The following is a 13,673-nucleotide window of genomic DNA, read 5'->3' on the forward strand; positions in this document are numbered from 1 at the left end:
CCATGGTGATGGTCAGTTGGGAGAGTAGACGGGTTAAGATGCTCCAGAGAGAGGGGCCTACAGAGTTTCTACTGTGTCCCAGTAGTGAACCCTGAAACAAATGGGGGCCCAGTTGCCTTAGTAAGCACTGAACTAAGTCAGTCACTGTAGACAAAGACAAAGGAGCGATGTTTTTCTCCTCTTTGGCCTCAGAGATGTAGTGGTAAGGATCCAGGGCCACCAAGGAGGAAACAGTCAGACCTCTGATACAAGACATACAAAAGCAGCCCTTGCTGTCAGCACAGACTAGCTATGGGGATCGACTGTGGAACACAGGTGTCTCCTGTGACTTGGGGTTAAGGGAATGAAGTGGGGGCTCACAGGTGAAAGATGGATCTGAGAGTCAGGAAGGGCGTTGTGGGGAACAAAGAGGAAGGAAAGCTTCAGAATGTGTGAGAAAAGGCAGGGTCTGCCCCCTTTGCCCATATTGAGCAGTAGGGACCCTGGCATATCCAGAGTCAAGACAAATTCACTTCTGTGTCCTCTCTCAGGACAGTGAGCCTTTTCAGCGTTGAGGACCACCACAGCCCAGAGGGGAGCAGGCCTGCTAGCCAAAGGAGATATGCATTTTCCACCAGGACTCCAGGCAAGCTGTCACGGTTGGAAATGAACATGCAAAGAGGGCCTCATATCCCAATCAAGAAGACTGCTTAAAGCATGTGCGCCCCTCTTCTCATGCTGGAGGGGTGGTGGGGGGGTGGGGGGTGGGTGGGAGGGTGGGAGGGTGCGAGTGGGGGCTTCTGTGCCTAGCTGTAGGTACACAGGTTCCCCATTTTTCTGAGGCGCTATGCAGGGCTGTTCTGCTTCCTGGTTCCACTGCATCAGCTTGAGGGTGTAGCATAGGACTGCCCTCTCCTGTTATGTTAATTTTGCCTACGGCCCAAGGGTGTAGCTTAGAGAGAGCTCTTCTGTCATGGTAATTCCACCTGCAAGCAAGGTTCTCACCCGCAGGCAAGGTTCCCGGGTCAGCTTTTCTCTGAGTGTGAGCACTGTGAGCACACCTACCTGGCTTCCTCTTTTCTCTGTTCAGCTGCTCTCTGACCTTGGGTGCGGTCCCCTGACTTTTCTCTTTCCTTGATCCTGATGGGGGGCTGGTGTCCTTTTGCCCCACAGTATATATACCCGACTTATGCTTAATAAAGCTGCCATTTGCCACTTGCTCCTTGGCAGATGAGCCCGGTCTCTTTGTGTATGTGTCATATGTTTTAACCCCCAGGACAATCGTCCGTTCTCGTGGGCTCGAGTTAGGAAAAGCGCGCACCTGTTTCGAGGTTCGGGTGTCCACAGAAAAGTGCGGAAGCTTACACCTAGCTTCCTTGGACTGCATGACTTGGGTTGAGAACTCTACTGGGAATGATGACCTTGTTCCTAGGGTTGATATCAGATCAGCAGTGGCGGCCACGTCTGGAGAGCAGCGGGATTCTGCAGAGTGTGGACCTTCTCTGAGGACTAAATCTGAAGCAGAGAGCCAAAGGACCTCACTGTCTGGGTACGACCCAGAGTCCATGCTCAGGGACACCAAGGGCTTTGTGTACTTCTGCACGTCAGAGTCCTTGTAGAGGTGGGAGTTCTTGTGGGAAGCAGGGGTCTCCAGAAGGAGGGTAAAGATGCCTTTCCGTGGACGTAGGGGACTCCTGTCGCAGTAGAGATGAGCACACGTGGGCATCACAGCCATTCCCCCGCAGGAGTTAACGTCTGTGCCACCGGCTCTTTTCTCCTGAGAGGATGGTTATAGGGCCGCCAGGTGTGGAACTTCACCAGAGTCGGAGATCTTGTCTGAACTGAGTTCTTGGTTAAGTCGGCCCTGGGAAGTTCCAGTAAAGGATCTCAGGAGGCGAGTGAAGGAGAAAGTGGTCCCTCCAAGGACTTCCCTGAATCCCTGACTCACAGACAGTCCTGGGAGGGGCTGCAGGGCTGAGCCCTCTGCCCTGGTTCCAGCCAATAGTCTAAGGGAGCTGAAGGGCCTGCTAAGAGCACCTTGGCCTGGGGCATCAGAGGGAGGCTCGGGTCTGTGAGGATTCCTTGTGAGACTTAAGAGAGTCCCATCAGCTAAAAGCAGAGAGTACTGCCTACCTACCTGCCTTCCTGAAGGCTGTGGGAAAACGGAGGCACCTTGCCTGGATTCCTTTCAGTCTCCCTTTCTTCTTTCTTACAGGCATAGTCTCTTGTCTTCAAGACTTGGGATCCAGGGATCATGGGGAAGCTCCTGGAACTAGCCATTGATCAAGGTGAGAAACGGGCTGGTGGCCTGTTCTAGCCCGAATGAGCCACACTGAATCAACCTAGCTCTTTTAGCTCTCCCAAGCCCCACTCACCGAACAGGTGTCAGGAGGTGTAAGGTGCCCTCACTGCCTTCTGTTCCCTCTCAGAGCCACAGAAACTTGTTTTGAGAAGCACACACCCAGGGATTCGGGGCTCCTCTTCTTCCAGCCTCTCAGAGGCACAAGAAGTACCAGAGTCCTTTGGCCCTAAGTGCACTCCCCAGGCAAAATCCTGTGACAGGTGCTTTTTGAGAGTTGCCCAGGGAATAACTGTCAGAGTCCTCTCAACCTCTCCCTTCCTCCCCAGGCCTGTGAGTGTTCATCTCTGTGACCCACACCTGCCTGTCCTGCCTGTGTTCCCAAGGAAACTCAGCATGGATCCTACCAAGACCAGCCATGGCCTCCACCTCCCTGACAGCGCTCAATCCCAAAGGGAGGCAAGGGGTCTGGTGGGAGTCCAGGTCCCCATAGCAGAGGCGGGGGAGGAGGAGGCCACTGCCACGGTCCCCATAGCAGAGGAGGGGGAGGAGGAGGCCACTGCCACCACCTCGGGGTGTGCGTCCCTTGGAGGAATGCTGAGTTCTCCTCACAGTGCTCAGAGAGCCTCCTCTTCTCCCACTGCCATGGGCTCAATTGCAGTGGCACCATCTGCTCAGGCCTCTGGCAATCAAACTAGCCATGTGGCTAACCCCGAGCCTCCACTGCAGAATGCGCTCAATAGCAAGATTGTGGATTTGGTTCTCTTCCTGCTCCTCAAGTACAGGAGGAAGGAGATAACAACTAGGGCAGAAATTCTGCACATGGTCATCGGAGATCATGAGGCACACTATTCCTTAATCTTGAAGAAGGCCACTGACTGCATGCGACTGATGTTTGGCCTTGAGATAATAGAAAGTAACTCCCTTGGGGACCCCCTTGTCTGCTCCTACTCTCTTGTCCATGCTCTTGGGATCACCTATGATGGGATGCAGCATGGTTCCCCAGGCATACCCAAGACAGGCCTGGTAATAGTCATACTGTGCATCATCTTCATAGAGGACGATTGTGTCAGTGAGGAGGTGTTGTGGCGTATATTGAATAGGATGGGGCTCTATGCCGGGAGGGATCACTTCCTGTGTGGGGAGCCCAGGAGACTCATCACTGAGCATTTTGTGCAGGAAGGGTATCTGGAGTACAGGTGGGTGACAGATAGTGATCCTCCCAGCCATGAGTTCCTATGGGGCCCGAGAGCACATGCCGAAACCACCAAGGTGGAAGTCTTGAAGTTTTTTGCCAGGGTTGTTAAGCAGGATCCCATATCCTATGTTTTCCCTATGCAGAGAGATGAGATTGAGAGGTCTGAGGTTACGATCCCCCAAACAGTGGCCCTCCTGCCCTGACCAGCACACATTCTAGTGCACTGGCAGTTTCCAAAAAACATCAGGTGGGGTAGAGTCATATCTAAGAACTGTACCCTCATTGAAGTGCTGGTCGGCGGAGCATGGGAACCTTTTCTTCTTGTTATTCTGACTGGGTGATTTGGGCATTCTTGGTATTTCAAAATGTTGCTACTTTTACTACAAGGTTCGTTAGCTGGAAATGTTTTCATTTTACAAATGAAATTAGTAAAGCATGTGTTGATAACACTGATTAGGAGAATTTTGTCATTCTGTAAACACTTGAGGATGACTCATCTAACTTGTAACATGTCTCAAGATACTGTGGCATTCTAATTGGGATTACCCACTCAATGGGAAAGAATTTGGGATTTTCATGAAAGAAAGAATAAAATTACTTTTGATTGCCTTACTAGTTTTAGCTTCCTGTTCTGGTTAACTTGTGAAAATGAGAGTTAAAGTCAGGTGAATGCAGTCTCTTCCCCATCCCTTCACTGAGCAAGCACCTCCTCTGTGAAAGGACCTGTATTAGAAATGAGACATAAGAAAAGGCTTATCCATCCTTTCCTGTGAAAAAGTCAAGTTCAACAGTAACAACCCTGTCAGAAAGAAAGGGAGAATTCCCTTTAGATCACAAATGTAAGCACAGGAACTCTGCAGAGAGGTCCCCTAGGGTGAGAGTAGTCAGTGGTGTAAGTCAAGGCATTTCATTAGGAGGTCTCAGAAATAATAGGCAGGACCAGGCCCTTGGGAGGTGTGAATGACTTAGGACTGAGAGAAGTGAAACTTCTCTGAGCCGTCACTGTTGCTGGTGGACTTGGCATGGAGGACTCAGGCTGGGGTGTCACTCAGTGATTGACCACTTGGATAACACAACTGGGGGGTTGTATCCTCATCCCCTCAAACAAATCCACAATGTCCAGAGAGTAATCATGTCCTGGTGCTAGAGTTACAGATGAACACAGCCCATGTCAAACATGGTTTGCCCCCACCCTCTGCAAGGGATTTCTGACCCATGTGTTACAATTACGAGAGTGTGAGGCCTAGAACTCCTAGGCAGGGCCTCTTCTGCATCCCTAGTCAAGAGAGACAGAGCTGACTACCAAAATAACTTTAAACGCTTATAATGTGTATTAGTGTTGTGCTTGCATGTTAAGTGTATCATACATGACCCTGGTGCCCTCAGAGGAAAGAAGAGAGCACCAGATTTCATAAAACCAGAGTTAGAGATTATTTCAAGTCTCCATGTGAGTGCTGGAAACTGAACCTTTGTCCTCTAAGAACAGCAAGTTCGTAGTCAAAGCTCCAGCCCCAGACAAGTTTAAGTTAAAAAATTATTTGTTTATGTATACATGAGTGTGAGGGTGTATACATGCATCGCTCAGTGCTGGTGGGGATGCCAGAGGACATACATCAAGTTGGCTCTTCCTTCCACCTTGTGATGGCAAGATCTCACTTGTTGCTGCTGTTGGAGTGTGTAGTCAAGGCTGGCTGACCTTTGAGGTTCTGACCCATTTTGCTTCTCCTCATGTTGGGTCCCTAGAGGACAGGCCTTCGCACCCCCACTTGATCTATTTTGCACTCTTGCAGTTGGTTAAAAACAGGAACAAAAAACAGGAACAATCTGTTGTTTTCAGCAATGTTTCTAAGGATGCTTACCCTAAGCCATTGAGTTACAGTGATGAGCTTCCTGCTTTTGCTGTCTTGGCCTCCCCTGCTGAGGACTATATATACTGTGTAAGAAAGTGGAATAAAGGCTTGTCTGCAGAACCTGAAGTTGTGTTGCATGTTAATCCCGATGTCCCTCGCTCAGAAGAACGACAGTTGCCGTGCTGGCGTGGTATCCTCACAATCCCACCAAAATAGTGCTAGGATTACAGGTGCACCCTGCTGCATCCCACTATGTTGCAGGTTGCAGGGAAGGAAATGATATCCTCAGGCATGAGCAGCTATCACTTTTATCATCTGATCCTTCTCCCCAGCCTTAAGATTGCATTTTAGCTCACTTATCTCTAGTGTAGTTGCAACCCAGATTTCAACATGTGTCCAGTGAGTGGGAGGACTTAGTGATGTTTATTCATGGAATATCATTTTGGTTCCATAGCTATCCCAGGTCCACCTTTCGCTATAGTTTTTCTCACTCATGCTACTCACACCAGGGCTTTTACTTGCAAGACACATATTCCGGCTATGCTGATGGGCATCCCATTAACCAGCTGAGGAACCCCGAGGCTCCCAGCATTGGGAATCGTCATGTGATTCTAATTGGTCTTAACAATAAAAACCCAAAGTCAGATATTAGGGGGTGAAAGCTGAAAGATCAGAGAAGCAGAGCATCCAGCCACTTGTTTTTACCTCTACAAAATCCTCAGACCAAATGGGGTATCGTCTCTCTACAAGTCCTCACACTGAATGACTTGAGTTCTGTCTCCTCCTGCTGTATATTCCTCTCTCCGCCCAGCCATATCCCTTCCTGTTTCCACCTCTCCAGTCCAGGTGTGAGCCACCACTGCTTGGGTCTGTTTCTCGTCTATGCTGATTCAATCTCATGTAGCCCAGAGTGGTCTTGAACTCACAGAGATCCTTCAGCTTCTGTCTTCCTAGGGCTGAGATTAAAGTTGTGTGCCACCACTGCCTGGTCTATAATACGTGTGGCTGGCTCCACACTCTGGTCTTCAGGCAAGCTTTATTTGTTAAAGTACAAACTGTTGGACCCTAAAGCCCCACCAAGGAGGAGTTCGCCCCAAGAGACACTCTCAGCATGGTTGATGCAATAGCAAGAGGAATTTTTATTCTGCCACGGCAGAGGTCCCTCAGCCTCAAGAGGAGAAGGACCCCTGCTTTGTCTATTACAGGTTCTTTTAAAGGAAAAAAAATCACAGAATCAGGGAGGGGGTGGTACAGAATCAAAGGGAAAGTCCAGAAATCATTTGTCAACCATTTTGACTAGTTCATTCAATGGTCAGCTAACTCTAATTGATCAATGCTATGGCGATTACAAGCAGGAACACCTGTAGGTCGTCTCACCCCAGTTCCAGGGTCTGGGTCTATAGAAGAAAGACTACAAAGGGGATGGAAAGTACTCAAAGCTCCAGTGCACACTTGGTTGGTTACCTGGGTCCTGGTTCCCAGGGAGGGGGTGCAGTAGCGCTAAGGCACCCAGTTCCCAGGAAAGGGGGTGCAGTAGTGCTAAGGTGCCCCAAAGTCTTTCAAAACAAAATTAACACATTTCCCCTTTGTGTGTCTAAAATAGAAAAGAATATTATAACAGATATATGAATAACTATGTACAATAAGTACAATGACTATATAAAAAACACACATGCAATAAGTACATCAACAATGTCTACTCCATTTGCATTTGACAAATTCAGATAAAATATTCCATTACATATATTCCATCTTGGTAAGTTCAAAGTGTTGTGCATAATTCACTTTTTATTCTAACGTGCATTACTGCTGTGGGACAATGGTCTGTACCCTGTCACTTGTATTTTAAGTAAACGCTGATTGACCAGTAGCCAGGCAGGAAGTAGAGGCGGGACAAGAATTCTGGGAAGAGGGAAGTTTCAGTCTGCAGTCATCACCCAAACACAGAGGAAGCCAGACACAGAGCAAGCAAGATGTGACTGCCTCGCCAAAAAGGTACCAAGACACATGGCTAACACAGATAAGAATTATGGACCAATATAAGTTGTAAGAGTTAATAAGAAACCTGAGCTAATAGGCCAATAAGTTTATAAATAATGTAGGCCTCTGTGTATTTCTTTGTGTCTGAATGACTGCAGGACCGGGTGGAACAGAAACCTCAGGCAACACCTTACCAACTGAAAAATATCTTTTAATGTCTTTCAACCTTATACACTTTACATTCCTTTAGTGAAATTCTTTTCTGAGTCTGGTAACTATGACTATCTAGTCTTCACTCCCTCAAAGACTTAAGAAGGAAATAATATTAACTTAGTAAGCAGGAAGTACAAGCAAGGGATTTCCAAAATTTGTGAAAAATGATAGAAACAGCTGACTGCCTGGACAGTCACCCAAGGTTTCTCTGTAACATTGGGGCATTCATCTTAAGTCTATAGGCCTAGAATATTGACAGACTTTTCTGTGAAGCAGGATTTTTGAAGGACTGTCCAACCTTGTCTTGACAAGGTTTGGTAGTCACTCTTATTTGTGTCCTGCTTGTCCAACTGGACAGCATACTGTCAGTAGTTGAGGGAAAAGTGCTTTCTTGCCTAGTGACTTACTTTTGCTACAAAGAAAGTTAGCTCCGTTTGGAGTTTCTCCAATGCCCACCATCTTCTCTGAAGTAGATTGGTGCTGCCAAGAGCAGACATGTCTCTTTGTCATAAAAAAATCTATGCTATTAAAACACCTATAATACCATATTCTGCAGATCTCTGAAGTATTTGAAAACCACCTGTCTACCTAAAATATTATCTTTTTGATCTTGAAGAAAATGCCTAACATGACTACAATTTCAAATGTAATAGATGTCTAACTGCTAACATGAATTTCCTTATTATTGGTAATAATAGCTTTCAAGAGCTAAGAGATTGTATTACCTTGTTAAATGTGTTGTGTAGGTACAATACCTTGAACAAGATTAGAAATGTATGTACAGTATGTTCTAATGACCATAATCTGTTGCGTAGCTTTGGCCAGCAAAGAAAATGCAACACTGGACTCTTCTCAATTGCAGTTTAATCAGGAAACCTTGAATAATCTTCTGACCCCAGGGAAAGCCAGCCCACATCTAAAATAGCCCCTGGGTAGCCAACTCCAGCAAGCCACATGGGAAATATGGATAGGCCCAGGTACACAGAAACAAGCCAGATCCTTAGCTTTAGCCATGTATGGAGTTATTTACAACTGAAAGCACATTCCACCCGGGGGGTGGAGTGTAGGGACCAGCACCATCTTTAAGGTGCGGCACAAAGCAGCTCACTACATTTCCCCCTTTTTGTTTTAGATGCCACAGGTAAGAGTAGAGGCCTGCTCTCTGTGAAAACAAGAGCCTTGTACTGATCCTCCCTAGGTGTCTTCCACTCAAAGAGTGCCAGACTGGCCCAATGCAATTTTTCAGAGGTGGGATCTTGGGCATCAACCCACATGCAGCTAGGCGTGCTCTTCTCAAAGTCAGCAAAAGCCGTCCTTGAGTGCAGTGCCTTGCCTTGCACCCTGAATGCGTCACATTATCCTTTCATGGTGGCTAACCATGCTTGGGGGGGATTGGCCAGTCTCTATAGCTGTAAAGGCTTGTATAATCATGGCTTTACTGTGACGCTGAGAGTCCCTAATCCGACAGATACATCACAGGCAGGCTAGAGAGACCAACACCAGAAGGCCAGCTAATACTCCCAAACCCACCCACTCCTTCAGATGATTCATGGCTGCAGAAATCCAGGACAAGAGTCCCTCAGCCATTCCAGCATCCACTCAAGTAGAATTCACAACATTGATGGCTACCCTTAGCTGCTCCATCATGGCACCAAATTCTCCAGTCCTGTTACCTAAAAGATAACTAGACAACTGTTTAGACAAATTTGAAGCATGGGTAAAGTTCTCATATTGTATACTAGTCATGGGAAGCATCCACAGGCACAGGCATGATGCTCCTCATGTTGAACTCTTCTAATCAAACGCTCTGGCACCCACACCGGATCTTGTTGGTCCTGTGGGAAAACACAAACAAGCCTCGTGCCCATGTTAGCACAAGATCAGGCCCATACCAGAGCCCTGTCAGGATATTCTTCTACTTGACTATTCCTTTTGTGATACTATGGGGGTCCTGATGTCTATCAGCTGCAGAACGACCTTGAGTGTCCAAATTTTTAAAAATTTATGGTTTTTCTTTCGGGGTCCAGCCGTGGCCTATTCCCCCTTTTTGTTTTTGTAGACATTCTTTTAGTGTGTGGCATGCTCCACAATGCCCTGTCATTGAGGATTGTATGGCAATCCATGAATAAGCTGTACCTCCATTTGTAGACAAAAGGAGGCAAACATTTGACCTGCGTAAGCTGGTCCATTGTCAGTCTTTAATTGCTGAGGCTTGTCCCAAGCAGCCCAAGCTTCCAGGCAATGGGCAATGACATTGCACACTTTTTCTCCAGTCAGAGGTGTGGCGTGCATTATGCCTGAGCAGGTGTCCACAGACACATGCACATACTTTATATTTCCAAACTCGGATATATGTGTCACATCCATTTGCCAAATTTTTAGAGGGAGTAGACCCTGTGGATTTACTCCAATACTGGGTGGGTGGTGATGAGTCACACATTGAGAGCAATCTAAAATTACCTGTCAAGCATCTGCTCGAGAGAGATGAAATTTTTGTTGTATTGCTTTAGCATTGACATGAAAAGCTTTATGAAAAGCTCTCGCCTTTTTCAAGGTAGAACTTATGAATATACATTCATTCCATTCTAGTCCACTGATCAACTATATCATTTCCTTCACATAAAAGTCCTGGCAGACCTGTATATGCTCTAACATGCTGGATGTAAAAGCAATTTTGTCTCTGCCAGATTAAATGTTGCAATTGCTGGAATAAAAGGCACACTGAACTGGAACTTTTAATAGGTCCAGCTACTTCTAAAATTCTAAGGGCATTAACAACATATGCAGAATCCGATATTAGATTAAATGTAAAAGGGCAAACTTTAAAAACTTCAACTACAATCTGTAATTCTACAACCTGAGGAGAACCAGGTTGAAACTGATGCAGCACAGGTTCTTGTTTATCTATCATATACACCCCACAGCCTGTCTTAGATCCGTCTGTAAATACATTTGGGGCCATGGAAGTAGGCTGAGATGATGTTATTTTAGGAAATATTACAGGATGCTCCTTAAAAATCCTAACGGTGGATGTTTGGGATAATGATTATCTATGTTGCCATCAAAACCACACTGCAAAATAGCCCAAACATCTATCGTAGCACACAAGATCTTAACTTGATGGCTGGAATAAGGCACTATAATGGAGGTGGGGCAGTTCCAAAATATCGTAAACACTGCTGAATCCCTTTCAGGGCTAAAGTTTACACAGCAGTAGGATAATGCTCAAGAGCTTTGGCTGGAGATATTTTGGGATAAATCCAAAGCTGTGGACCGTTTTGCCATAACAACCCTGTAGGCTGGTGATATGAAGGCAGAATGAACAAAACAATGTCTTGGCCCTCTTGAATCCTCTGCAGAAAGGCATCTTGTAATCTACTTTCCATCTTATTCAATGCCTCATGTGCTTCAATAGTCAGTTGCCTTGGAGAATTCAAAGCAGAATCTCCATTTAAAATATCATATAAGGGCTTTAACTCATGATTTGGCAACTTCAAATAACATCTAAGCCAATTTATATCGCCTAACAGCTTTTGAAAGTCATTCAAGGTCTTTAAATTATCTTTTCTCCATTCTACCTTTTTTTTTTCCATTCTACCTTTTGCAGAATAATTTGCTTCTCACAAATTTGTGCTCCTAGATAATTTACGATTTTATCCTTTTGTACCTTATCAGGGCTATAAATAATCCCTTCTTTTCAAGCAATTTAATTAACTCCACATAGGCCTGTTCCAAGTCCGAGCAGCATATCTCTGTCCCACGCTGGATTTCCAGCTGCTTGATTAGCTGAGGCCTGCTCACTAGCAAACTCAACCAAAAAGGCTATCCAATCTAAGTACTGTCCAGGGCTTAGGCATGCACAAGCAAGCCCACTCCAGTCACTAGGTGTCATGTAGTATCTATTTAGGGCTTCTACCTGTGCCACAGTAAAAGAGACTGTAATCCCATAATTTTTTACAGATTCAGCCAAGAACTTAATTACCTTAAAAACCAGAGGCTCTTCATACTTATTTTCTTGTGGACCTTGAAACATTGGATATGCTAATTACAGCTCAGTTCTCATCACTTTCGAAACGCCTAGATAAAATGTGCGTCCGGAGCTGCCCTGACCTCCTCCCACATGAGGTGGAGGGGTGGAGGGTGCCGTGGGCAAAGCGTTAGCGCTTTTGAACCTCCTTTCTCCTTTTTTCTCACCCTCTTTCTCAGTCTTGCCTTTTGCAATTTCCTTACAATTGCTTGCAGTTGCTTATCTGACTCTTCTAACTCAGAAAGGTCTGGGTATAACTCTCCCTGCTTCTGATAATTTCTTTTACTGCTTGCCTTTTCTGACTTTTTTGATCTTTCCTCTTGTAACATCTCCAGCACTGCCTGTCCATTTTCTATCGCTTCACTGCAACACTGATCTTCAAGACAGCCTCTAACCAGCTTCCACACTGACCTGACCCCTCCCTTAAGGGTCCCTTGCTCAAATGCAAAATCTAGGCCTCTCCCTAGCTTCTCCCATGATGATATCGAGAGACTCCCTGAAACAGCGAACCAGGGTGCAATGGCGTCGCGCTCGTTCAGAAACTTCTCCAAAGTATTTCATTTTATTTCTAAATTCTTTGAACATAGCAGCTCGTTAAGAGCCAAAAAAATTGGGTGCAATTGATTAGCGCCCATACTTGATTTATATTTCTTTTACTTTTGTTTCGTCAACTTGCGAAACTGTTCTTCGCTGACTCATTTTCTACGAAGCAGTGATTAATTCCCCACTTTGATTGGCGGTTGCTCCCCCTTATATTTCCAGGGAAAAGCAATTAACCCCCGCTCTGCTGCGGTTGCTTTCCCTTTAATTACTGAGAAAGCTATTAATTAGCCCTGCTTTAACAGCAGTCACTTTCCCTTTATTTACAGGGAAAGCAATTAATTAATCCTGCTTTAATAGCAGTTGCTTTTCCTTTATTTACAGGGAAAGAAATTATTTAACCCTACTTTAGTCATAGGATTCCCATTCACCTGGGAACTATTTTCCCTACTTTAGTCATAGGATTCCCATTCACCTGGGAACTATTGCCCCTGCTGTGATCGCAGGATCCCCAGCTTACCTGAGGACAATTCCAGTGCACTGCACTGACTGCAATGAGTTCTGGGTCCTTGACAAGCGGCTCCCGGGTATCTGCACCACCTGTTGCGTAGCTTTGTCCAGCAAAGAAAACGCAACACCAGACTCTTCTCAATGCAGTTTAATCAGGAAACCTTGAATAATCTTCTGACCCTGGGGAAAGTCAGCCCACATCTAAAATAGCCCCTGGGTAACCAACTCCAGCAAGTCACGTGGGGAATACGGATAGGCCCAGGTACACAGAAACAAGCCAGATCCTTAGCTTTAGCCGTGTATGGAGTTATTTACAACTGAAAGCACATTCCACCTGGGGGGTGGAGTGTAGGGGCCAGCGCCATCTTTAAGGTGCGGGACAAAGCAGCTCACTACAATAATCTTAACTTTGTGTCAATACAAAAATCCATATCTATGTAAAATATTTAAAACTAGTAGTAACATTTTTGTTTTAAAAGTATATTCTTAATCCCAGCACTCAGGAGGCAGAGGCAGGTGGATCTTTGTGAGTTCGAGGCCAGCCTGGTCTACAAGAGCTAGTTCCAGGACAGGTTCCAAAGCTACAAAGAAACCCTGTCTCTAAAAGCCAAAAATATTCAATAATGTACCTTTTAATCCTATTTCTATAGCCCCATTTTTAAATTCAGAATAGAGTCAATAATTTTCCCTTATATCTTATCATATCTTTATTCCCCCTTTTCTTTTCAAAATGAGAACCCTGAATCTAAATGCCTTTGTTCAACTTTTTCCTTGATCATTACCAATTTGGGTACAACTTGTATCCAAAGACCCTGACCATTGACAAATATCCATAATCCCTGAAATGCATAAAACCACCACCACACCTCTTTTGAATGCTGACTCTGCATTCTTAAAATTACTTTCTCCTGTCTTGGGGGTAATGACATCTTGAGGGGATCCTGAAAAGAAAAATTTTGGTTAATTGTCAACTCCTGAGGGTGTAGCTGTATCATTTGTTGTTCATTCTCTGCATAATAGGAAAGTGCAGGGCTTGTCCCAAGTCCTGGCTAGAGTAATCTGTGAAGCTGGACCATC

The 13,673-nt window shown here is 45.6% G+C and overlaps 1 protein-coding gene across 1 annotated transcript; it reads left to right on the plus strand.

Moving 5' to 3' along the window:
- Positions 1-1,292: 1,292 nt before the first annotated feature.
- Positions 1,293-5,421, plus strand: LOC148117193 (melanoma-associated antigen 10-like). The gene is made up of 3 exons (XM_087902679.1): positions 1,293-1,528; positions 2,195-2,267; positions 2,608-5,421. The coding sequence occupies exon 3, from the start codon at positions 2,675-2,677 to the stop codon at positions 3,677-3,679; it is 1,005 nt and encodes a 334-aa protein (XP_087758805.1). The 5' UTR covers positions 1,293-1,528; positions 2,195-2,267; positions 2,608-2,674; the 3' UTR covers positions 3,680-5,421.
- Positions 5,422-13,673: the final 8,252 nt, after the last annotated feature.

Source organism: Myodes glareolus, chromosome X, assembly GCF_982192425.1.
Source record: "Myodes glareolus chromosome X, mMyoGla1.1, whole genome shotgun sequence".
In the NCBI taxonomy this organism is placed as follows: Eukaryota; Metazoa; Chordata; class Mammalia; order Rodentia; family Cricetidae; genus Myodes; species Myodes glareolus.